This window comes from Danio rerio, chromosome 16 (assembly GCF_052040795.2).
Source record: "Danio rerio strain M-AB ecotype USA chromosome 16, GRCz13ab, whole genome shotgun sequence".
In the NCBI taxonomy this organism is placed as follows: domain Eukaryota; kingdom Metazoa; phylum Chordata; class Actinopteri; order Cypriniformes; family Danionidae; genus Danio; species Danio rerio.
The window spans coordinates 44,959,104-44,986,680 of record NC_141036.1 but is presented as its reverse complement, the minus strand read 5'-3'; the positions used below and the strand labels follow the sequence as shown (position 1 = coordinate 44,986,680).

The window sequence follows — 27,577 nt, the reverse complement described above, 5'->3', positions numbered from 1 at the left end:
TTTATTTATATGATGGTGAAGCTGTATTTTCAAAATTGTAATTCAGAATTTAGTGTCACGTGAATTGTCTTCATTCAAAACTCCTAATACAATGATTTGAATATTACATGCAATGATTAAAATTAATGTCTTTGTGTAAATATTTTTTTTATTTACATTTGTGTGGCTTTTGCTGAATTTTTTTGGGATTAAAACGTTTTAATAAATAAATTTAGTTTTTTTACCATTACAAATGCATCATAAGCTGTATCATAAACAGTTGAAAATATTTTTTAACAGTATACACTACCTGACAAAAGTTTTGTCATCGATTCCAGTTGTAAGAGTAATAATAAACTGACTTCTAGCTGATTATTTGGAAAAGTGGCAGAAAGTAGATTTTTTTGATGAATCATCTATTGAACTGAATTCCGATCATCACAAATTGTGCAGAAGACCTATTGGAACCCGCATGGACCCAAGATTCTCTGAGAAATCAGTCAAGTTTGGTGAAGGAAAAATCATGGTTTGGGGTAACATTCAGTATGGGGGCATTCATGAATTCAAAGAATCTTAATGAACTCTGGGAGTCCTGCAAGAACGCTTTCTTCCAGATGACTTTATTAATAAGTTATTTGAGTCGTTGCAGAGATGTATGGATGCAGTCCTCCAAGCTCATGGGAGTCATACACAATATGAATTCTTTTTCCACTGCAGCATGACTTTATATTCTATACTTTACATTATTTCTGTTAAGTAACAAGACTTTTGTCCAAGCAAAGTCAGAACTTACTGTCCTAATTAAATAATTAAAAATCAAGACATGATCATATATATATATTTTTTTATAAATTAAGTTTAATCTAGAGTCCTTTGCCTTTCATCTAAGCCACTTCTAATGCCAAATGATCAACAAGAAGAGAATTTATTATTTGTTGTTCCTAAAATTTGGATAGAGGACAAGCCTTTTGTGAGGTAGTGTATCAGGTGAAAACCATTCATTTAAAGAAATAGTTAATATGAACACTAATATTACTCTTCTCAAATAATTGCAAAACCCATGTGGTTACTGTTATTTGACTGTAGTTTTATTATAATGTCATGCAACCCAAATCATATCAATTTGACTATATTTGACATTAATGAATGTGAACACAAAATAAGTAGATTTGTTTTGAATTGATTTTAATAATTACATTGTCTCCGGTATAATATGAATACTTGTTTCAAAAGAAACCAATGACTGACCACTGTAGCAAGTACATAGATACAGTGAATGAGGACAATATGATAATTACAACATTACTGTTTCAGTTTTTTAAAATAATAATAATAAAAAAATCCTGACTATTGTACAGAGGGAAAAATAAGTATTCACATTACCAAGGTGCCGTTGACTTGGAATTTTCCCCAGATGTTGGTAACAACCAAAGGAATCCATATATGCAAAGAAGACTAAAATTTAATTCGTTTACACATTAAGTTATGTATTATAAAATGAAATGACACAGGGAAAAAGTATTGAACACATGAAGAAAGGCAGGTGTAGAAAGGCAGTGAAAGCCCAGACAGCAACGGAAATCTCTCAGTAGTTCTTCAGCTACCCTCCGCCCTTAGTCATTGTAAATTAATATTTGCTGCTTCAGTCCACAATCTATATTAGCAGGATGATGAAGATGAAACCAGGATGGACATTTGAGCAAAACAATGATCCAAAACATAGCCAAGGAAACTCTCAAATGCTTTCAAAGGAAGAAAATTAAGCTGTAAAATGGCCCAGACAATCACCTGACTTGAATCCAATAGAGAATACAAAATAAAAATCAGATTTGATACACGAGACATCAAAAAGATTTTCACACTCTGTTGAAGTCTGTGAAAAATTCACACCTGAGCAATTCATATGACTTCATTCTCCATACGAGAGGCGTCTTTAAGTTGCCATCATGTTGGAAAATAGGAATCTTTTTTTATTATTTTTGTCTCTTTTTCTTTTAATCAAACAATTATTTGTATTTATAACCTCTACTGTTGTGTGTGAGTGCTGTGCATACTAATTAGCATTTTTTCAGAAGTAGATAGATGCAGGTCCATAATTAAATTCAGCTCTGCAGAAACTTCCTGTCTGAAGAGAGGTGTTAAAACTGAACACAGAGCACAGAAAGTTGTATGCTTTTTTTTGTGCAGAGAATTCGTAGAAAAAGAGGAAGTATGTCTGGGGTGCGGCCAATGGAGGACTGAACAATGACTGACAAATGACGAATTTCATTAAACTCCACCTGTTAATATCAGCTGCCTATATAAGTAGAAGAAGTCGGGAAAAGAAGGTTGTTGCGCTCCTTCTTAATATAACTTTTGCATTGCATTTAGAATAACAGAATTCTGTGAATCAAATTATTCATTTGCACCCAATAAATTGTTACGATTTTTGACATTGAAGAAAAACCTCTCCTGACATTTTTTCTTGAACACGCATGGAATTGATTGTATATTCCAACAATCACCAAAAAAGCCTTTTATATAACGTATTAAACACATTTCAGAAGTTCAGTACTTTCTCCTTTTGTCATTTCAAGAGTTCACACTTAGCTGATGATTGATTATAAGCAAGTTTGGCATGCTGTCCCAGGAGAGAGCCCTGAGCTCGAAAGGTCCTTGAGCCCTTAGCTCCCTCCCGTTTGCAGGGCAAGAGGGGAGCCTTGAGCTCAGGTAGATCTCGACAACTCCCCCCTTGATAAGAGCTGCTGACTAAAATGAATACTATAAAGAGATATGCTGCAGGGTGAAGGATTGACTGTAGTGCTAAATTTAGATTGATCAATTCACTTGTTGTACATATTTTTGGAATGTGGGAGGAAACCGGAGGACCCGGGGTAAACCCACGTGAGCACGGGAAACGACTGCCGTTCTTGCTGTAGGGCGACAGTGCTAACCACTGGGCCACCGTGCCACCCTATGGAGGGAAAGGTGAAGAGGTGGGGGTGGAAGGGGGGGATTCTTCAAATCGAAGATGACTGTAGTGAAAAAACTCTGGTATTTATAGTGGGTTAAGAATAGCCTGATTGGTGGATCACACATGCTAATGCAGAACCAGCCGTGTTCAATCATATGTGATCATCTCGAAAATAGTTTATGAATAAACTTAACTTCATTATACACGCAACTATTTTTTCAGAATTTTTTTTTTATGTTTGTATTTTTTGGGTTTTTACTAAACTCTGGTTTAATTCCATATCAACAGCTTCTTTAGAAACATTATTCCCAGGAAAACACCTTAACGTTTAATCCTTAATTTTGCTGCTGTATTTATAGTGTTATTTACAGTCTGACCTAAGATGAACCTAATAAAGCAAAAAATAAATAAAAAATCTTTCATTTTGAGGTGAACTGTTCCTATTAAATGTGGTTTAAAAGGTTAGACAGCGTTTGATCCCACAGACATTGACAGAACCTTTCAATAATTCACTGAAAAAGTGACACTGCAGTCGTCTATCTCTGCAACAAGTGAACAGCTTTTGGGCTTTTTATAATAACTGCCCTGTCTGTCTTCTGCAGCATGGCAAACTTTGAGCAGAGACGAGATTTGGTGGTTGCTCATAACCCAACTCTCATGAAAAATTGATCCGTCTCTTTATTCTCTCTCCTTGATCTGTTTCTTTTTTCTTTTTTCAGAGAGTATTAAAGGAAAGAGAGAAGCATCACAGCTGTCACCTGCTCGCGGCGCTGAATTCCCAACGTTCCCTCCACACAGGTTCAGCGCTGATCGAGATTCAAGAGCTGCGAGATCACACATACTCCAAACTGTTGCGTAATGCTGAGTGAATAAGACCAAAATAGCAATAAAGGGATAGTTCAGCCCCAAAGAAAAATTCTGTCAGAACTCACTCTAGCTTATGTCGTATTAAATTTCCTTCATAAAAATATCAAAGTACACTAAATTGAGACATGCAGTCCATATAATACCATTAAAAAATTAAACACTAAAAAATCTAATTAATATAAACATTTTTTTTTTCATTTAAGGTATAAAATGTAATGACAAAAAGTCAAGACAACAAATATTTTATGTTGATTTACCTTGTTTTAATATAAGCTAATCAGGAATAAAATCTTAGCAAATCTAAATTCAGAAAGTTATACAAAGTTTAACTTGAAGAGCACATATTATGCATTAAAAAGGGTTATAATTTGGTTTTGGGGGTCTCCAAAAACAGGCTGAAAAACACTTTCATTGTCTTAAAATTTGCATTTATTTTTACCTGATTATCCCATTGACTCCTATATAATTTGTTCAGCGAATAATTTGTTCCCAAACCCCTCCTTAGCATGAGGCTAATCTGCTGGGATTGGTCTGATGACCCAGTCTATTGCGATTGGTCGACTGCTCATCGCGAGACAGAGAGAAATCCCCACCACGGCTTATCATTAATTTGGAAGTATTCAGAGTGCAGAGTGTGTGTGTGAGCCCAATGCAGGAGTGCCTTAAAGTAATGCGGTTTAACACCAGGACATTGCTATTCTTAACCATAAGTAAAAACAGTGACACTTATTCAGTGTTAATCCACACAGTGGATAAAGCTGAACTATTTTGAAACTCGACGCCACACATGTGCAGAAACAGCTGACGGTGGCCATTGCAACGACAAACGGCAGTGAATCGCGAGCTCACAAACACATCCGTAAACAAAGCAGCATGTGCCGTGCTTTCAGCGAGGTTTTAGAAGCGATGTGAGAATATAAAGAGTTAACCAGTTACAGTACAAGTGGTTACAAGTAACAAAACACAATTAAATACATAATTTGCAAGCTAGAGAAAACAAGGAGGCAACTATTTTCATCACACTCAAAAATAAACTTCAACCACTCACTCTTTACAGCCTCATCTTTGGATAGGGAAAATAACACTAACTTTCCTTCACATGTCAGAGCACAGCGCCTATTCAACTTGATGCAACTTGATTCTGGGATCTGCTACAGTGTTTGTCTTCCTCTTTTTCTTTCTACAGTGTTTGTGGGCGGCGTCGGGGGTTTCAATTTTCCCGGGTCTGCGCACGCAACAAATGGGTGTTGCCTGAGTTACATATCGACGTCACGCCGACACGGCTTAAGACTCGTTTCATCTGCGATTCATTCAAACCACTATAAGTCAACACTTTTATAGATAAACCAATACTTTTAAACACAGTGCACATGGTAACTCAGTGGTTAGCAATGTCACCTCAGCAAGAAGGTCACTGGTTCGAGCCCCAACTGGGTCAGCATTTCTGTAAGGAGTTTGCATATTCTCCGTGTGTTCGCATGGTTTTTGCCCCAGAGTAAGTAAACTAAACTGACTGTAGTGTATGTGTGTAATGTTTTTGCAATCTTTAGGAGTTTGTTTCGTATGGACAAAACAGGTGGGCAAAACAACTCAAAGTGCATGAAGTGTAATTGAGCTGGATTAGAAAAAATCTGGCTGCATGTGTACAGTGTGAACATAATGTTCTGATGATGAAATTGAACACTTACTCTAGTGTACACAAAGACCATAGTTTAACTCTGGGCTTAAGGTGGAACATATAAAAGAGAAATCTTCAAGAATAAATCCAGTGGAGCTAAAAAGAGAGAACATAATGGTGTGGTGTCTATTCAGGAGGTTTTGACAGTATTTTTGGATGAACTGACAGCAGAGAGGACCATGTTATTCATGAAAAAGTAATGCAGAACAAACAGAAAATCAATTTCTTGAACTCCATCAACTTTTTAAACCTCCCTCTCGTTGGTTCCTCCTTCACAAAAGTCTTGTTGTGTATTTTCATTTTTCACTGTTAAAAAAAAGTCCATAGTACGAAAGGTTACAATTACCGCAGCCATTCTCCATCACTGTCACTTATAAGCACACTTATTTCCCCCCTCTCTCTCCATCTCTCAATCATTCACTTGCCCTTTCGCCCTTTTATAGCACATGCAATGTCACATGATCTTATTTAAGACTATATCTAAAAAAAATAATTTGGAATAGGTTAACTTTAAGGTCTGCAAGCCTCTGATGCTCACAAAAGCTGCATTATTTAAAGGGTCACGAAACACCAAAACACATTTTTGAGATGTTGACAGTCATATATGTGTCTCACGCTGCTAAAAACACTATTAGGACACATATATTTCACCTAAAAAGTGAAAATTTGTTGTTTTTGTGTTATTTTAAGGAAATTCGTTCTTCCAGTTTGAAAAGAACTGTCACAGTGATTAGATGCTTGTATTAGATCCAGCATGTAGACTGGGTGTCTGTATCGGCGAGTACAACGTGACGTATTTGAGTTTTCGGCATTGATTCATGAGAAAGACTTCCAAGTCTTTCCAGTCATCGTGCTCTATTGTGTATGAGGTGCAATTCATTGATATGCATGATACTGTAGCTTCGAAGACTGCTTTTACCTGTTACCACAGAGAGACGCTACGTTGTGTTTCCAACCGTAATCAAAACAAGTGCAAGAAGAATTGTTTAGAGAGATGGGTCATCAGTGCTGCATTTATAAATGTGCTGCATCGAAGGTTTTGTTTTCAATTCCCCACAATGAGAGCGCAGCTGGACTCACGTGTGGATGACAGTGCATGTGACATGCGACAGAAATACATTTGTAAAGAACAAATGTACCCGAGAGCTTTTCACATAAATGGTAAAATGCGGGTTTGCCACTCGTCGTCTTTTCAAAAAGGTGCAGTTGTCCTGTCTCTACAGATTTCTCTCAGCGTGTGATCAGTGCTCCTTGTTTGTTTATTCAGAGGCAAAGTTACTTAGTATCGTTAGCAGTACTCTTTCAGTTTTTAAAGACACATCTTATTAATATCACTACAATATTATGATCTGAAAGATCCGCTGTAAATATTGCTCTCTGATTGTAAACAAGTAAACACCTTAATCAAATTATTACCGTCATGTAGGATATGCGCTGCATTTTGTGACAGGAAAGTCTATACACACACAGCTTTCTGATGCTACGTTACCTACTGAGTGCATCTAAGTTACCGAGAAATACAGAGGTTTTTTTTTCTTCTCATACGACATGCGGTATCAAACATTTAATTAAAACTACACTCTTCTAGCAGTTCCTCAGATCCAATATCTCGTTTGTCATGGTGGGCATGCATAAAATGTTCCTGAATGAAAGTTTAAGTTCCAAACTGCAGTTAAAGTCGACAAATTAAGAATTTGGCAAATAATTTGATTACTGGTGTCCACATAAACATAGACACTGTAGTTCTCCCCTACTTCTGTGTGTTGCTTTGCCTCTGTGAAAATTAACGCGTGCCCAAACTGAAACTCCCATTTTTATGCAAAACCTTCCTTCTTTCCTTCACCCGACACTCCCACCTAAACAGAGCTGGACTTCCCCACTTTCCTGACTTTTTTTCAAACTAAAGGTGTAAAAACACAGACACAGGGGGTGGGGGTGGTTGTTGTCCTTTAAAGAGAAATACAGTAAATAATCATTAATGAATTAAAAAAAAAATTACATAAAATATTTTCTTTTAAAATATATTTTACATTTTCAATTATGTCAGAGATAAGTTATTATGTTGATTTGTTGCATTATATTATTATTAACAACGTTGAAACCATTATATTTGAGATACTTTTTAAATATAGATTTGTGAAATTCAGTGGGCCAAAACATTAAAACTTTAAAATTATGAGCAACAGTATCACATGAGTAGAATAGACACAATAATCTAAACCAAACCAATGTTCTGTTTATGTGGAATTCCAAGACATAGGCTGTAAATGCTCTGCCTCCTTTGGAAAGGGGAGGGGCAGCAGTATATTATTTACATTTAAAGAGAAACATTAAGATCAATACGTTTTTCTACAGCAAAACAATTGATCCATGAAGTATTTTGGCTTGAGTGGACTTCACAGACACTTTCTGCAATGTAAAATTATATATGGTAATTAACAGTTTTTGTGTTTTGTGATTTACATATTTTTGTTATAGGATCTTTATCTCTACTCTGTCAAGTTTGATGTTGAAAATTCAACTCTCTAGTTTAACAAAATGACTATTTACTGTAGGAATGGATTTTACTCAGACTTAAATGTGCCCTGTAATAAAAAAACAAAAACTCTGCAATCTGAAGAAAAGGCCCAGGGTAGACTTTGCCCTCTTTCCTGAACTTTCCTGCCCCTCTCGTATTGATGAATACTCAGGTGTGACTGGTAGTTAGGTTTTGTTCACTATCATTGATACATTTTGATTAAATCCCAACAGATGAGTAAATCTTTAAGTCACTGGTTAACTTTAACAAAAGAACCAGTCATTGCTTTGATAGGGTATTTAAAGAAAAGGACGAAATGTCTCGGGTCGCAAGTCTGTATCCAGACTGGGCCGTAGGGAAGAGTTTTCAAGCTCAACACTTGTATACTTCCATCTATACTCTTAGATTTATCTTTGAGTAATTGATGTTGTGCATTTACCTCGAAATTGGCTTTTATCTGTAATTGGCATGATACACTTTGATCTGGAAAATAAACTGTTAAGTTTTGATGCATTCTGAATTCTCCGGAAGTCTTTTATATCCAGTAGATTATGTGGAGGCTGGTGCTACCATGATCTGTGTACATAATATCCAAACGAATTGCATGAGATTGTTTGGAGCAGTCGGCATTTTAGCTCGGAGACCATTCAATTTCTGGTTATTGCTGATTATGCAAGTTGTATGGAAATGATTAAATGAACTACACTTTTAGTAAGAGTGAGCAGGAAGCAAGCAGACTAATTGGGTAATAGTCAAACCTGTATCCTCTGATTAACTTCAAAATGTCGAGATCCTGTCAGTGAGAAACATGTAAACCCTAGGGCAAGAAAACTCAGTGCAGCATTGGGCCAAGAGTATGGGATCAGATATAAATCAAAACTCTAAATAGACTCATGAACGACAAATATGACCCAATCCTAATTAGAAATACAGTCTAATTTCGATAGTCACTTGAGAGTTGAAAACAAATCTAAATAAATTCTAATAACAAAATAACACAATTCTTTTCAGAAGCGGTAAAAAGGCTTACAGCATTTAACCTTCGACCATTCATCTGATTCCGTCGTTGGGCTGATAGAATGGAATCTTACAATATCGTATGAGAAATTATTTAGAGAAAATTTAATATAATAATTGTAAATAAAATATAATATTAATTATTAAAAAAGAACCAGCAGTTTATTACTAGGTTTTTATACCATAATTTACAACACCAACCCAGACAAGATATTTCTTCAAACTTATAAAATATTCCTTCAAATATTGACCTTTATATAAAAAACTTAAATAGAGGTCAAGGTCCCATAATGCAATTCATAAGCATAAATAAATAAATAAAAAAATAAAAAAACAAGAATCACTAAATATGCAAAACTGTTAATTTAGGGGTATTTGTACAGTGTGGGTTCACATATTCTTGTAAAAAGGGGCATAACAGGTCCCCTTTAAATCAACATAAGTCATAAATATCTGCTCCTGAATTGTCAATAACAAGATTTTACAGTCAAATATTTTTGTAAAATTATTCTAAACCTTAAACACAAGTTAAAGCGGCTAAAAAGGCTTTCAAAATGATACAAGTCCTGAACACTTTGCAACAGAAAAAGACACATTAACACATCCCGATAACGACGGTCATCTCTAACACTAGCTGATGATTCAGTGCGAATGCAATTTCCACTTACACTTGTTGAGGGGAAACAGTGTGACTAATTGCACATCAAGCTGTAGATAAAAATAAACACAGCAGAATAATTAAAATGACAACAATTTCATGCAACTATAATGACAGTCACTTCAGTTCAGAGAGGTTTTAAAACAGCATCTCGAGGTAACAAGTGAACTTCTTTCAATGTTGTAATGGACAGTAAAATAACATTTTTATTCTTAAAGGAAACAAATATTTTTATTTTATAATGATGCATTTATCAAAACTGACTGCATAGAGCATATGTCTCAAACTGGATTCCTGTAGGGCCACAGCTCTGCACAGATCTGCTCCAACCCTAATCAAACACAGCTGATCAAACTAATTGAGGTGTTCCAGACTACTAGAGACTGTTGAGCAGGTTTTTCAAAATATCGAGAAGAGAGAAGAGAAAAAAAAGAAAATTTTGGAGGATGAGAAATTTATAAAGAATTGTATTTTTGGGTGAAAGTATCCCTTTAAGACACCTACAGAAGCTGCCAGATTGAAAAAGAAAGAAAAACTAAAAGAACTCTACAGGCTGAAAACTGTATAAGTGATGAAAACCACTAATGTGAATAAAAAACAGATCTCTGCTAGCTGTGGTCACCATAAGAGAAAAGGTCACTCTATATCTGGATGCTTTTCAACAGCGGAGGCTCCAGCCACATCTCTGACTGACAGCCTGAAGATTACCCTCTTCCAGCTCCATATCAGCAGGTGTAAATGGGCCCAAATGAGTTCAAGTAAGTGTGCGGGAGAGGGTGCATGGCTCCAGGACCAGGAAAGATGGGGCTTGACTGGAGACAAATGAGAGGACGATTGAATCCATGAGAACATCATTAGGCTATTGAACTCGCTTTAGTGTCCTGACACACCAGGTTGGCGCCAGAGGACTTGTGGCGATAATAAAAGAAGACTGTGGCACTGTCCAGTGTCGGTTATAAAGCTGCGTTTGAAAAAACCTCAAAAGCTAACAGGCCCACTACTAGCAGGTGTGTGGAAGAAGAAAAACCATTCCTTCTGCTTATTCCCTTTTTATCATGTGTTGCTGCAGCAGAATAAACCAACAATAACTTATTTTATTCATTCATCAATTTTCCTTTGGCTTAGTCCCTTATTTATCAGGAGTCACCACAGCGGAATGAACTGCCAACAATTCCTGCATAAGTTTTACGCGGCAGATCCCCTTCCAGCAGCAAACCCACAGACTCTCACATTCACACACACACACTCATACACTATGGCCAATTTTTGTTTACCCAATTTAACTATAATGCATGTTTTTGGACTGTGGGGGAAACCTGAGCACCCGGAGGACGAGGAAGCCTACATGAAAACGCGGAGAACATGCAAACTCCACACAGAAATACCAACTGGCCCAGCAGGGACTCGAACCAGTGACCTTCTTGCTGTGAGATGACAGTGCTAACCACTGAGCCACCATGTGCCATCATCATTCGTACATTTATTCCTTCAAAATTAGTGAATATTGATAATTATCTCAATAAATGACAAACTTAATGTTGGACAAAATGTCTTTTTGTTTCATTGGCTTTTCTGTAAAAAAAAAAAGTCAAAAAACATTGTAAGAGTAAAAATTATAGATTTTTTAACAATGATTTTGGCTATTTGCACCTTGTTGTCAATCGAGACTTCTGATCTCTTAATTGTTAGCCATAAAAATCTTTAAACTATAAACTAAACTTACTTCCATTTACGCATTTACTTCCGTGAACCGTGCCTAGAGAAAATGCAACGTGGACCCACAGTTCTGCTAATCTTAAGAGCTCTAGGTTAAAAATATATATATATATATTCTTTTGTAAGCAGCAGCAGCAGGCACAACTTTTGCTGAAATTATTCTTAGTACAGATTATTAACAGGCCAAACATTAACCATGTGCACGGGATCATCCAAGACTAATAGTTTTGGTAGTTTAATAGTTTTTCGTTAGTTTTATTCCGTTTTTACCTTTTTTTTATCCAGTTCATTTTAATTAGCTTTTAGAGGTATAGATTTGTTAGCTTTTATTAGTTTTAGTATTTAGTTTTCAGTTTTAGATTTTTTTTAAACTAAGGATATATTGTTAGGTGCTAGATTCAAAAATCAATCAAATGAATATTGTATAAAAAAAATTCAAAATTTTTGTAAAATGATCTTTAAGGCTAACTGGATCTTCCCACAATTTTCTGTTATGAAATAAACAGACGTTTTGCCAGATCCTCTCATTTAAGCCCTCAGTTTACCTGCACTGCACTCTTGTCATGTACTGTTTATGTTCGGTTCACCATCTGTTGAATTAAGCATGCGCAGTATTATCGGTTAACCGCTTTTCAAATCTAATCTGTGTACTGTTCTAATAACTGAATAACTCAGTATATATTGGTTTATTTCATGTCAGAGGGGGCATCAGACATGTTAAAAAGTAAGTAATTGTGGATAAGTGCTTTTACTGGAGACGCAAATAATTTCAAATGATTCAGTTTGATTTGATGAACTAGTTCAACCGGTTCACTTACATTACAAGATGCGGTTAAAAACAACAATCACTAATGCACAAATAAAACCCATTATTGGGCACAAATGTGTTAAATTATTACTGTTCTGCTTGGGTCGTATTTAATGTTGTCATCGTGCTACTGTCATGTCCATTCGTTGATTTTGTCGAGGGAGCGACAGCGATGATGACTGGAGGAGGTACAGCTTGATTTGGCCAATGGCATTAGGATTTTAGACTCTGAGGTGCTGTACGAATCTAACACCTGGCTTATATATATATATATATATATATATATATATATATATATATATGCAAAACAGCTATTATACATAGCAGAACGAGTAAAATAGCAATCATGTACTGTAGATCTGCTCACAAAGTTTGACACCACTTTAAATCTCAAAAAGGTGCAATTATTTACTCAAGTTACATTCTGATGAATAGAATAAGAGATGAGCAAATAATGACAGAGTTTTGATACATTATATGTAAACTATCCCTTTAAATACGCTTGCCAAAATTACGCAGAGTAAAATATTCTGCCTAACACGTTGGCAAGATATTCAGAGAGATTGCTAATAATAATTTCTCCCTCACTGCGTAGATGCGCACACATTTTGAAAGCACATTTTATGAGTATCAGCTGGTTTCCAATGTTTCCTTTGGACTGTCAGTAAAAGTGACAGTGTCGTCGAATTCAAGGACAAAAATATGGCCTGAGAACAAGAAAAAGCAGCTGGTTGTCTGAATATGACACACTAGGGTCACACAAACTGACAGCTTGAAACACAGCAAAAAGCAAGTTACTTATGATTCTGACATTTACTGTATTTAATGCAGTGTAGATGCAAAAGAACTTATTGCAAAAACACAGCTCTGGACCAAGGAGGAGAGTTATATTCAGTTCTCTGGATTAAACATTAACAGGTATTTACTTTTGGTAAAAAGTTATTTCATGATTGATAAAATGTATTTAATTTATTTAAAATGTGTTAGGGTTAACATTAAGAATGAAGATCTCATTCATCTAAGATCTAAAAATCGAATTCATTTAATTCAACTGTTAGAATGACCATATTTTATCAATAACTTACAGAAGAAAAAAAATTGTAGGTAATAGTTACATATAAAAAAAAAACATGCAAATAAAAAGCCATCAGCCTTTTGATTTTTTTTCCTCGACTTCTGTGATTATATTATATTAAAGACACCGCAATAGAGTCAGATGCAGCAGATTGATTTTATGGCAGCAGGTTAAACTTTCTGACACCTTTCCGTCACTCACATACTGTACAGTACATTAAAAATAAATACAGGCCACAACTGAACATGGAGGATGGTCTCCGTGTGGCGTCCCCCAAAATGAAACGATGAATAGACTTGGGCTTATTGTTTGCGCCGTTATGTGCAAGGTTTATATATTTATAACCACCTCAGAGGATATTGGGGGTTGCGAGTCACTGTCATCATTTGCAGGCTTAAAAGTCTGGAAACCCCTGATGTAGAGTACACACTTTTTTAGATAGTTTTCTCCAAATACATTTTATAAATGATGCTTTATTTATTTAGATTTTTAAGACAAATTATTAGTAGTTTATAAAATATAATACAAATGAACATTTCACTTAAAGGGATAGTTCACCCAAAACTGAATATGCTGTCATAATTTTTTCCCCCTTTACTTGCCACAAATTTGTGTTATTTTCTTTTTTTTTTTTTTGTTGAAACCAAAATAAGTTTTTTAGAAAAATGCTGAAAACCTGTAGCCATTGACTTCCATAGTGTTTGTATTTCCAACTGGTAATGTTAAAGATTTCTTCTTCCCAACATTCTTCAAAATATCTTTTTTTGGGTTCAACAGAAAAAAGAACTTCATTATTTTTAAAACCATTTAAAGGTGAGCAAATAAGGAGTCAATTTTCTTGAATTTGAGTGACATGTCCCTTTAAAACGTACCAATTAATGGCAAATCTTTAATTTGTACCAAAGTGTTGTACCAAATTTAGCCAAAGGGCATAAAAAGTGTGAAATATTATTCAAACTAAATTTATATATTAAATTACAGCTTTTAATTAAAACTATTTAACTGTAAGATGCAACTGCTACTTGACAACAGAGAGGGAGAACATGTGTGTTGTAATGTTTATCTAAATCAGGGGTCTCAAACGACCAGCCCGCCCTCCTCCTCCCTCTGGCCCGCAACTGACATCAAAAATATAACAAGAATCGGCCCACCAAAACATAATATTTTTGAATCACTATCATTGTAGTTTAGTCGCGTCTAGCCACTTGTCGTTTTGACCTGCCACCTAGTCGACATTTAAAGTACTGCATTCAGATTAGTCTTTCATTTTCTCTCAGTGTACCGTCGACATTAACACACATGCGTTATAATTCTGTGGCTGATTTAAACATTGAAATATATGTTCGTAAGTGCTCTATTTTTAATAAAGCTTTATTTTTGTAAATATTAAAGGGTTGTTTGATTATTAGTTTTATACCACTTTTATTTTGTTGTACAAACACTTCTTCATGGCTTACACGTTATGCTGATGTAACAAATATAATAATTCTGCTAATATTCAATTTAAATGGTCACATTAAATAGCTTTTTCTCATGTGCTTATTAAGATTTGTATTAAACCAAGTAAAACTTGGTTTGGGTGTCACTGGTGAAATAAGGCCTGGGGGCATGGGGGGTGGGTGGGGTTTGCCAAAAAGTGTATTTCTGAGTCCAAAACTGACCACCGCTCACATCCTCAATCTATTGTGTGGAATCACTGCAACAATGTCAAAACAATGTGATGAGTGCAGCTTCCTGCTGATCGGCCAGTTTCTGATGCTGACGCAGCACTCAAAGAGCAGCTGAGGGCGAGACGCTGCTGACTGCAGACTGAACCTCTGTCAGCCTTCAAACCTTACAGTAAGACTCTGTGCTCACTTTAACAACTACTAGCATGTGACAACTCTAACCTTTTCGCCAGAAATGACAGACAGCGTTTTATATTTAACCCTTTGATGCTCAACATCTAGTGTTGACAGATGTTTAAAAGTCCATTTTTATTTGTGTGAATGTATGTTTATATGCCAACACTTCACTTGAAGAGGTCCATAAGACTGTCAAGACACTTTTTATTATAATGACATGGTACATCTCATGGATTTTACTGAGATGTTATGCATGCATATGACAACTGTCATTGAGTGTCATTCGCTTAGTTATTCATTCATTCATTTTCTTTTCGGGTTAGTCATTTTATTTATCAGGGGTCACCACAGCAGAATGAACCGCCAACTTATCCAGCATATGTTTTTACACAGTAGAAGCCCTTCCAGCTGCAACCCATTACTGGGAAACACCCATTCACTCTCATTCACACACATACACTACGGACAATTTTAGCTTACCCAATCACCTATGGAGCATGTCTTTGGACCTGTGGAGGAAAACGGAGCACCTGGAGAAAACCCACACACACTCCACACAGAAATGCCAACTGACTCTCAAACCATTTTAAAACAGCTTCATTAATATGTAATGACATTTTAATGACAAATTAAATTTGTACTATTGTAGTTGAGGGCAAGAAAAATATTACTAAAAGTGTTATCAAATTCATGACATATTTATAATGGCCCCATGGCAGTTATGTTTAGACAGATTTATGAAAAGTTATGTTGCCTTGGTAATGTTAACACCGGCTTATTCTGAAATGTAGCCCTATATACATCTATAGAGATCGCGAATTATGTAGCCAGAGCCACGTATGGCTAAATTTCTTCTTTAAAATGATTGCTACGGTGTGGTATGATGCTGTTCCTTTTCAAGCATACCAGCTAACCGCTTACCTCCGTATAAACGGCTTTCCTGCTGTGACCAGTTTGTCCAATTAGCTTGCCATGTACTATGGCAGATTTGAGACGCAGAGGAGTTGACCATGACGACGGGGTTTGAGTCCAGCGAAGAACGGTTTTAGAAATAGGGTAAGATAAAAACAGAAGCCAAAAATAAAATGAACAAGTAAATAACAGGGTGAGAATGTGGTAAAATCCGTCGAGGGCTTTTTTTATTTCTGGAATGCTTTTCAAAACTTTTTGTTGGGTTTAGGGATATAGGTGGGCGGGTCGATCAGTGCTTTTAAAAACACTATTGGTTGGGTTTAGAGAGGGTGGAGGGTGGGTCAGTCGGTCAGTCAGTCAACAGCGGCCTCTGGTGGATTTATACAAAAACAGCATGTGCGAATGGCACTCGCGAGAGAAATTTGAGATCTCAAAAAGCATCTACAGGGGCCTCTTGTGGATTCACGAAAACAAAAACTGCAAAAAAAAAAAAAAAAAAAAAAAAAAAAACCTGGGACGTATTTGGCGCGCTCCAGAAACGTATATAGGGGTATGTTTTCAGAATGAGCCTGGGTTGGATAAGAAGTTGTCATGACAAAAATTATGAGAGTTGTCTTTGTAATGACAAGTTGTCACTACAAAGACAAAAGGCTGGTTGTGATATATGTCATAATAAAGACATCTCAAATAACGATACCTTTGTATTTCAAATTTTATAATGGAGCGAATAACATTTAATGGCGCACGCATACAATCTCCCTCATATTCATGACGAATCATGTCATGATTATAAAGTTTTCGTGACAGTCTAATGAACTCCCCATTCAACTGTGCAACTATATTGGATTAAATATTCTATAGTGTCTTTATACAGGATTTTATGGCACTTCTATTAGTACACGTGTGAACATTTTAGTTACTGTACAAGCACAACTATGATCGCAATATACCATAAGCAAAAAACAAAACAAAAAACTAAGCAAACAAACTAAAGCAAATTTAGACAGATTTTTCATATTTTTCTTTTTCATATACAATAGTATTTTATATAATAGAAATGAATATAACATAAAAATGTATATATTATTAATATTTGATGTATGAATACCTATTCATATTCGAAGAAAAACATTATGTTTATTGAGCACAAAATCAGCATATAATGATTTTTAAAAGAGCGTGTGGCACAGAAAAGTAGAGTGATGCTGCTAAATATTCTGCTTTGCTATTTGAAATAAAAACAGAACATCTTTATTTTTAAAATCAAAAGAAAATATTGGAAAAATATAAAAATTTGTCTTTAAAATATAAAAGTTGTCTTTCAAAAATTTCAATTTGAAATTAAATTTTACTTTTAAACAGAAGAATAAGCCTAGGAGATTTTGGCCTAAACAAGCATCAAAGTTATTTATTTTATATTATTCCAATGCTAAATATATTTTCTAAAAGAAAAGCTTACTAAAACACATTGCTAAAAATAAAATCCTAAATTTACATCAAAGGGTTAAATCAAACAGAAGGTGGGTTGGTCTGTTTAATAGCAGTGGCTGATCAGTCTCGGTCTGTACCTCTTTGACCTGGTGCAGTCCAGCAGGGTTTCGACTGCAGGCCCTCTGGCCGCCGGTGGGGGACCTGTGGTGGGTGATGCTGATGACGGAGGCAGGCGTCCCATGCTGAGGGCTCTGTTTCTGAGCGGAGATGAAGGAGTTCAGCGGAACTGGGTGCGGGTGCAGGGAGAAGCTGCGGGTCCGGCCGGTGGATGAAGTGGAGGAGGAGGAAGAGGAGGAGCAGCCCTGAAACAGACAGCAGCAATGGCAGAAGCAGGAGTGAAGGGGAGAGCAGGCCACAGGAAGCGGCCCGGGACGATCTGCCATCACGCAAAAGAACACCATCGGCCTGACAAGAGCAGGACAGGAGCCACGTAAACACAGGGAGGGGGAGAGAGAGCTGGGAAAGGCAGTGCATGGTGGGATATGAGACGGCAGATGCAATATGAGCCGAGGCAGAGAGAGGAGGAAGAGCTTCCTGTGGAGGACTGTTCCCCACTGCACAAACATAAAGGTCTGAAATGCTTTGAACAACCTGAGAACTGCAATCTCATTCCATCACTGCTGATTGTGGAGGAATTATGGATCTGATTTGCAAGTGTTTAGTGTGCGCTGACTGATGATGAGGAAAAAGTGAACTGAAGCAAGTGTTTAAAGCATGCATGCACAAATGGCACAGAACTCAGGTCTAAGTTGATTGATGCTCTTTTGATGCTCAACTTTCTTCCATTACAGTGGAGAAAGTTGCTTTCTTTCTTTCTTTCTTTTTTACAGCACTGCCACGCTTAAAAAATAATGCTGCTTTCTTTGCTGTATTATGGTTATTATCCCTTATGTGCGGTTGGGAATGTATTCACTCCCACTTTGTGATTTTGAGTTTTAATTTGGTCATAACATTTTCTGTTTCAGCCAGTGGAATGAATTTTGGTGACAAATCTTATTTTGAGAAAACGCTTTTAATAAAAAAAATAAATAAATAAATAAAAACTCACAACACTACAATACACTCTGGGCAAATTTACCCTTTTGTTATGTTCAGGATGAAAACATCCAATAAATTAAACTGCTGCAATGCATCAGATTATAGACCCCATATTATACATTAAAGGGCACCTACGGTGAATAATCTATTTTTTCAAGCTGTATGGACAGACATGTGTGTATATGTAGTGTATAGACCATAATATTGGGGTGATAAAAAACACACCCAGTGTTTTTTTTTTTTTTTTTCAATTTAACAACATAAAAACGGTGGACCAATTGTAGCGGTTTTCAGACCGACCGCAACTTGACGTAGGAGTGCGGTTCCCCTCTCACCGAATTGATTGACAGCTGTTGCATTAACATGTCCCGGTAGTCACGCATATTATCATGTCAACAAGACCAGACGTGCGCAAAGCAACCGGGAATAATAGTCGTAAAATGTGATCAAGATCAAGTTTCACATGTTTAAAAAGTTTTAAAACAGTGCACGTGTGTAATGAAGTACAGAGATTTACTTTAGCTTTACTTCATCAGCACAGCCGCATATCAGAACAATTATAAAGGAAGACGCTTCAATCCCGGTTTGTGGACGTTAAATCAGGTTTATTTTGTACATAAACATAACAGATATCCATACAGCAGCAGAGATTAAGCTGCATCCTGTCACATATGTGTGCAAAAAGAGTGGGAAGCTAAAGGCGCTCTGTCTGTCAGTGTGTGCGTTTGTGTGCGCGTGTGTGTATCTGTGTGTGTGTGCGTGCGTGAACTTTGTAACGATATTGTGTGTGACTAATCAATGCAACTGCACAACAAATACTCATTAGTAAAGTGACGCAGCCGAGGGAGCAGATCAAGGCACGCAGAAAGCCACATAGAAAAGGTAGGTGGGGAAGACTCGCCTTAAAGGCGCAGTACGACAAAACAACCCCCTGGTGGAAAGATGTATAAAACAGGATCTAGTAAAAAGTATAATGAAAAATCTGATGGGTGTTTTGAGCTGAAACTTTACATACACATTCTGGAGACGCAAAACACTTATAATAAATCTGAAAAAAGGGGTAACCTAGGTGCCCTTTAAAATAGGTAATATTTTGGTTATATGGGGCTCCAACAACAGTCTGATATGCATGCAAGGTCAAAAAAACTTTCATGGTCTTAAAATATGAATTTATATTTATCTAATTATCCCAGCGACTCCCATATGAATCGTTCAGCGATTTATTTGTTCCCAAGCCCCTTCTTAGCACGAACCTAATCTGCGCTGATTGGACCTATGACAGCCCGTTGTGATTGGTCGACAGTGTTCAGCGTGAGACAAATGCCCAGCGCGGTTTGTCAAGCCCCCGGGTCCCCAACATTTGTATACGATCCGATCGAAACGCACATCATAGTAAAACTTACTCAACAGTGTTTTTCAGACACCTTCCCACCAAAAGCAGTGTAGTCAAACACCAGCATATTGCTCTATTCTTAACTATGACACACATTCAGTGTTAATCCACATAGCAGCAAAAGCTAAACTATTCTGAACCTTGACTACTGCACGTGTGTAGGAACAGCTGACGGTGGCCATAGCAATGACAAACGGCAGTGAAACACAAGCTCACAAACACATTTAAATCACACGCGTCACGTTTTCAACATGGCATTAGACGCGATATGAGAACATAAAGAGTTAACCTGATACAGAACAAGCGGTTACAAGTAACAAAACACAATTAAATACATCATTTCAAGCTAGAGAAAACAAGGAGACAGCCTTTTACTTAAACTTATGAAATGTGTTATGGGCCATGTCTGAATTCATTAATTATCTTGTATTTTGGAGCTTTTCTCCCTTCTCAGCTGTAACTTAGATCATTTCTGTTTGCAATCATTGCTGTGGCGCACCTTGCATGAAGTGTTATATGTTCTCAGGGCCTACCTGTACTCTGCTTTGCCCAACAATCCCATCCCCAGCCAGGGGGTTTTAGCGCTCACTAGCGCTCCTTCTCAGCTGCAGCAAGCTGCCTTTGTGCCTAACAAACTGGCCCTTTTTTGCACGCACCCCTGGTGTATTGTCTGTCCATTCATCTCAAAATTCTCATACATTAGTGGTCTTTTCTGATCCTTCCTTTATTGAATGAATCACACATTGTAAGCGTGTAGATTGCTGAATCACTTCTTTCCCTCACACTCCCAATAATATCTAGGTAAGCACAGCGTCTTCATGACTCATGACTTCAGGATCTGTCTTTGCCGCTGTGTTAGTGGGCGGAGCTGCAGGTTTAAATTTTCCCTGGTTTGCGCACGCAACAATTGGGCGTGGCTTATGTTTCGTAGCCACGTCACGCTGAAACGGCTAAGGACTCGTTATGAAGATGATTCATTGTAACCACTATGAGTCGACTCTTTTTTTTTTTAGATGAATCAATAGTTTTAAACACTGTCCACTTTTAGTTTTAAGCCTTAGCTGGATATTTAACTTCACTTAGAGCTGTGTTACACACTACATGGAAGGTTATTTTCAAAAACCCACATTAGGGGCTCTTTAATATTTTCTTTTTTGCATAAATCTGTTAATCAACCTCAGTCCTGATCAAAACAACTAAATTGCTTAGTAAATTACAGGATATTAACTCTTTAATTGCCAAATTCATTAATGATGTCAGTGATTTGGTGGGAAAAAACACATAAAATGAGGTAATTTCAATGTAAAATGTAATTGTGACCTGGATTTTTTTTTACCTTTTATCAAAGTCTCGGACATGTGAAACTTCATTGCCTTTGTTGCATTGTTTTTGATTCATTTTCTTTTTTTTTCTCCCTAGTTTACTGTTGGTGGCTGTTTTTGCCCCATTATAACCACTTATTTTGATTGCAAAACCATGACACAATATAATCATGAAGTTTTGATTGTTGGTGATTTTCCGTATTGAAAAGAAGTAAAATTTGTCATTTTTACTGTTGATCATCAGTTGGCACCGTTTACCCTTTAGATAGGCCTGTGCAAAAAAAGCTTAGTTTGTGGATTTTATATGGAGTAACAGCTAATTAAAGTGTTTGCATGTTTGTTTGAGTGTGTAAGAGTGTGACCTTTGTGCACTTTCCTTGATGTGTCTGAGAAAATGGCACGGTGGCTCAGTGGTTAGCATTGTTGCCTTACAGTAAAAATGTCACTTGTTTGAGCCTCGGCTGAGTCAGTTGGCATTTCTGTGTGGAGTTTGCATGTTCTCCCCATGTTGGTGTGGGTTTCCTCTGGGTGCTCCGATTTCCCCCTCAGTACCAAGACATGTTGTATAGGTGAATTGAATAAACTAAAATGGCCGTACAGTATGTGTGTATATGCAAGAGTGTATGGGTGTTTCCTAGTACTGGGTTGCAGCTAGAAGGGCATCTGCTGCATAAAACATACGCCGGAATCAAAAAAACAGAGGATGTGGTAAGGTAAAAAGAAAAAAAAAAATCAAACAAAAAAAAAGAAGAAAGAAAAGGTAATAGCACCTGTGTGTTTGTGAGAAACTACAGAGAACATTGCTCCCCTGGGTGTTTCCAAATGGACTCTCAGGCTCAGAGGAAGATGGCATTTTTTTGAAGCTGCCCCAAATGAGACCACACTACATGATCCTTTCTGTACATGTGGAAATGAGCATTTTATTCAGGTCTGATGGAGCCCCACCAGCCTCATGCTATTGCTTTCCCCCAATCTAAAGGCAGTCAATTGTTCAGTCCTCGGAGATTTCAGCCCTGAATATCAGGTTACATAAGTCTTACATTATAAAGACCTTTAGACCCCCATAGCTGTTTACAGTGCTGTATAATAGCACATAAAAGAACATTTAATTTTAAATATATAGAAATAATGCAGAATAGGACATGCATTTATTTGATCACAAACAAAAATATTAACACTGTGCAATTTTATAATAATTTTAACTAAAAATAAGTACAATGCAAAAATCTGCACTTGTCAAAATATAAATAAAAAAAGAATAAGTGTTTATAATAATTCATTTATAAATTACACACTGGCCACTTTAATAGTTACACTAATCCTAGTACTGGGTTGGACCCCCTTTTGCTTTCAGAACTGCCTTAATTCTCGTGGCATAGATTCAACAAGGTACTGGAAATATTCCTCTGATATTTCGGTCCATATTGGCATGACAGCATCACGCAGTTGCTGCAGATTTGTTGGCTGCATATCCATGATGCGAATCTCCTGTTCGACCACATCCCAAAGGTGCTCTATTAGATTGAGATCTGGTGACTGTGGAGGCCATTTGAATACAGTGAACTCATTGTCATGTTCAAGAAACCAGTCTGAGAAGATTCACGCTTTATGAAATGGCGCGCTATCCTGCTGGAAGTAGCCATCAGAAGATTGGTATACTGTGGTCATAAAGGGATGGACATGGTCAGCAACAATACTCAGGTTGGTTGTGGCGTCGACACGATGCTCAATTGATACTACTGGGCCAAAGTGTGCCAAGAAAATATCCCCCACACCACACCATTACACCACCACAACCAGCCTGAACAATTAATACAAGGCAAAAGGAATCCATGCTTTCATGTTGTTGACGTCAAATTCTGACCCTACTATCCGAATGCTGCAACAGAAATTGAGGGCCTACTCAAACTATGCCATCCGTTCCGTGCCCAGGCCCGTTTCCCGGATCGTTTGAGAAGTGTGAGTGCGCTGAATCGTGCTCAAGCACACCGCATCCCTAAGGTCTGTTTGGGGAAATATTTGACTGCATGTCACTGCATATCAAACGACTGAAACGATATAACTAGAGAAATCTCCACTGTGCTGCTGAGTGAGAGTGCTTCTCACTGAACAGCGCAGCAGCGATGACGTAAGCGTGCCGAGGCCCATTTGTGGTGTGAGTGCGGGCCGTCGGGGGAGACGGGAGCGGGGACAAGCGTGCTTTGGCCCGGTTCGAGGCAACTGTACCTAGTGTGAGTAAAGCCTGAGACTCATTAGAGCAGGCAGCGTTTTTCCAATCTTCTATTGTCCAATTTTGGTGAACCTGCGTGAATTGTAGCCTCAGTTTCCTGTTCTTAACTGACAGGAGTGACATCCGGTGTGGTCTTCTGCTGCTGTAGCCCATGTGCCTCAAGGTTGGACGTGTTGTGCATTCAGAGATGCTCTTCTGCATACTTCGATTGTAACAAGTGGTTATTTGAGTTACTGTTGCCTTTCTATCAGCTGGAACCAGTCAGGCCATTGTCCTCTGACCAAGATATTTGCACCCGCAGAACTGCCGCTCACTGGATATTTTCTCTTTTTTGGGCCATTCTCTGTAAACCCTAGAGATGGCTGTGCGTGAAAATCTCAGTAGATAAGTAGTTTCTAAAATACTTAGAACAGTCCATCTGGCACCAACAACCATGCCATGTACAAAGTCACTTAATTCACCTTTCTTTACCATTCTGATGCCCGGGTTTGTATTCTTGCTGACAAATATTTTAAACCCAGGATTGAATGATAATGTGAAATGTATAAAGTATTACAATGTTAATTTTGTAAGTGTTTTTGTATCCTTGTTCTAAATATGCCAGAGAAGAGTATTTGGTTTCTTTTAGTCTCTGACCTATAAACATTTTGTGAAAAGACAATAATTACATAATACACATAATTTTTACAAAAAAACATAACAATACCACAAAAACTCTAAATGAAGTGAACAGTAAACTAAACAGCAATTTGAGTTCTGTTAAAACTAAATAAATAACTAGACTAAATAAGCCCACAAAGCAGAGTCCACAAAAGTCACATCTGTTGCATGCATTATGGATTTAGTCATTACATGAATAAATATAACACGCTGCTAGTGTAATTTATTTAGCCTTAGGCCGATGATAATGGCCAGGCCCAGATTTGTGTGCTTTCAAATGACTTTGCTTATAATGTGATTAATCAAAGAGACCACAAGGATTTTTTTTCCTTCTCTTAGAATGCATTAGCAGTTTACACTGGTTGTGTTATTAGACTGCAATTTGTCGGTCATATATTGAAAACAAATGCTAATAGAAGTCAAACAATGTGTTTGCCTCAAGGTTAAATTTCATTTCATTCCATTCCATTTAATCCACACTCTAAATTAGTGGATCATGCCAGTTTCACCCATATGTAAACAATCATTTCCAGATCGGACTGGAGTTATCATTATTCTGCCACTCAAGTGAGCTGAAAATTACAATAAGTAACTGCACAAAACACCATCTGTTTAAACACTGCATATTGATGCATTTAAACATTCATCTGAATCTCTTTCAGGCGGTATTTCACATCTCGCATCTTTGCAATGGAGAGGCTTAAAGTTTAACTCAGTAAAGGTTAAACATACAAATCACTGTGTGATCAAAGTCAAACAATAGGGGTAAACAGCGCGTTATGTCACATGGTATGTGAACTGATATAATAATAATAAAACTGTATCTCCTGTCAGTATAAAACTACTGTTTATATTTTAGTCAAAGATAATGCGTCATGTGGATAAAGGCAAAATGAGAGCATAAATAGTACATGATTATGTCAAGTAAACTGCAGTATGTTTAGATCATATTGTTTTCTGAATAACAACTGCTGTACATTTCTACTGTGATTTAGAGAAGATCCTCACTAAAATATCCTTTAATGATTCAGTAATTCAGACACTAAAAAATCATGCTAGGCATATTAAAAACAAGACTACTTTGATGATATGATGACATATTAAAAGATGTTTTTAATCTTTTAAAATTTATTGTGCATGGTCACTTAATTATTTAAAAATTGCTTGCATGACATTGGAAATGTATTCATTTATTATGAAAGTACAAGTTATTTGCATTTAACTTGTATATGTATTTGGGTTGACCAATATATCATTTGAGTATCGATATCAAAATGTGTGTATCCGCAATAGTCACATGGCGGGATAAGATCATTCATAATAGTCCAAAAATAAATTAAAAAGCATAAACACAAAGCACCGTTTTTAACTTTTATTTTTGCTCTGTCATATTTATATGCTTTTAATTAATTTTATTTTATGATGCACCACTTAGAAAAAAACGTGATCATCCCTGTTTATCTAAATTAGTGAAATATTTCCAAACTGAGCTATTCAAATCATCTAATGAAACTATTTTCATAATGCAATACATATCACAACAAACCAAAATATCGCAATGTCAGACTTTTCTAATATTGTGCAGCCCTAATATATATACATATGCACGTCAAATCAATTAAGGGGATAGTTCATCCAAAAAAATTTATTTAGTCACAATTTACTTATCTTCAAGTCATTCTGAACACAAAAGATGATGAAAAAAGCTAAAAGCGGTAACCATTTATTTTCATATAAGGAGAAACTAATACTATGGAAATTATTGTTTACATGATTCTTTAGATTATATTCTATATTGTTTTGTGCTAAATTAAATAAATTATGACATTCTTTTGGGGTGATCATCCTCTATATATATATATATATATATATATATATATATATATATATATATATACATATACACACACACACACACATGCATGCACACACACACACACACACACACACACACACAACAGTTCTGTCTGGTTCTCAAATCTGATACAATATCAAATATCAGAACTCATACAGCCTTCACTCTTGTGTATTACTCTGCCCACATAGAGTGACAGCAGATCAATAATCATGGCGACAGAGACCGCATAGTAAGGACGTAGGAGTAAAAAACTCAATTTCAAACTACAGCTGATCAAATCATTATTAAACTGGTAAGTGACATTCTAAGTCGATCTCTCTCTTTTGTATGTTGTAGTGCTGTATTTTTGGGACTCACATATAGGGAATGTATGTATTTTGTGTAGGCCACTCTTTAAAAAACCCTGAGTTACCCTGAGCCTCTTGTTTTTGTTACTGCAAACTAGTTTAGTAAAAAGAAAGAAGAAATGCCTGCATGTGTTTTTTTCTTTTCGCAAACACAACAGTAACCTGGTAGTGCTACTTTGGCTTTTTCGAGGTTAATTATTGTGACCCCCCGTTTGCAACAGAGCAATACTGGGAAATCTCTGTAGACTGATGGCATTTCATGCCGTTCAGCCTTATAATCTCAAAATGTGAGCAAAATCACCTGTTTTGCCAACAGCTAAGACATCATGCAGAAGAATCATTTAAATACTAGCTATAAAGTGATGTTAGTAAAGTAGAAACAGTTTCTGCTGTTCTGATGTCAGCTGCAGATGTGAATAAATGGCGGAAGAAAGTAGTTCCTCAGACAAAAAGATTTTTAGACATTCTTGAGTTTGATTTTCTTTTTAATATACACGATTATATCAAACTGTTGTATAAACGCAATATCACACAAGTAGCAATGCGATATGGCTGTATATTGTCACCGGTGAGACACTAAGGCACTCGGCCTGCAGCCTCGTGCCATCAGTGCCGATATACAGCAATATTGCACTGCTATTTGTGTGATCTTGCTCACATATAAATGTATATATGTGTGTGTGTGTGTGTGTGTGTGTGTGTGTGTGTGTGTGTGTGTGTGTGTGTGTGTGTGTGTGTGTAATATTTGTATTTAATATTTACTATATTTTATTAGGTTTGTTTCCAACTATTCCAATTTTTTTCTTTTCCAGCAACAACAACACTGTGATGTTATAACATCAACAGCATTTTCTATCAGTAATATTATTTGCAAGTTAAAAAATATCTGTCAATTTGCTATAACAAGTGAGTCAAATACGCCATTTGAAGATTTACTGGTATACAGTCACTACGTCACTACGGGCCTCAGTGTTAAAGGGATAGTTCCCCCCAAGATGAAGGTTTCCTCGTGTTCAAGTGTGAGACTATACTTGAATTATGAATTTCTTTCTTTTATGTATAAAACAAAAATAGCAGCAATTGACATCCATAGTAGTAACATAAAACATGGAAGTTAATGTTTTGAAGAAAGAAACTCAATCAGATTTAGTGCAAGTGGAGGATGAGTAAACAAAATTTTAGGGTGAACTATCCCTTTAATGTCACCAATCAC

At 36.6% G+C, this 27,577-nt stretch overlaps 1 protein-coding gene across 4 annotated transcripts in view; it reads right to left on the bottom strand.

The window, feature by feature from the left end:
* Positions 1-27,577, bottom strand: part of osbpl10b (oxysterol binding protein-like 10b) — a 104,159-nt gene that overhangs the window by 61,106 nt on the left and 15,476 nt on the right. For 2 of the 4 annotated variants that reach the window (XM_087287713.1, XM_087287714.1), the window contains exon 4: positions 17,594-17,818. The exons of the other annotated variants lie outside the window; for them this stretch is intronic. In XM_087287713.1, the coding sequence (XP_087143839.1) occupies positions 17,594-17,818 (225 nt within the window). The remainder of the gene's footprint in view (positions 1-17,593; positions 17,819-27,577) is intronic. 4 annotated transcript variants of the gene reach the window in all.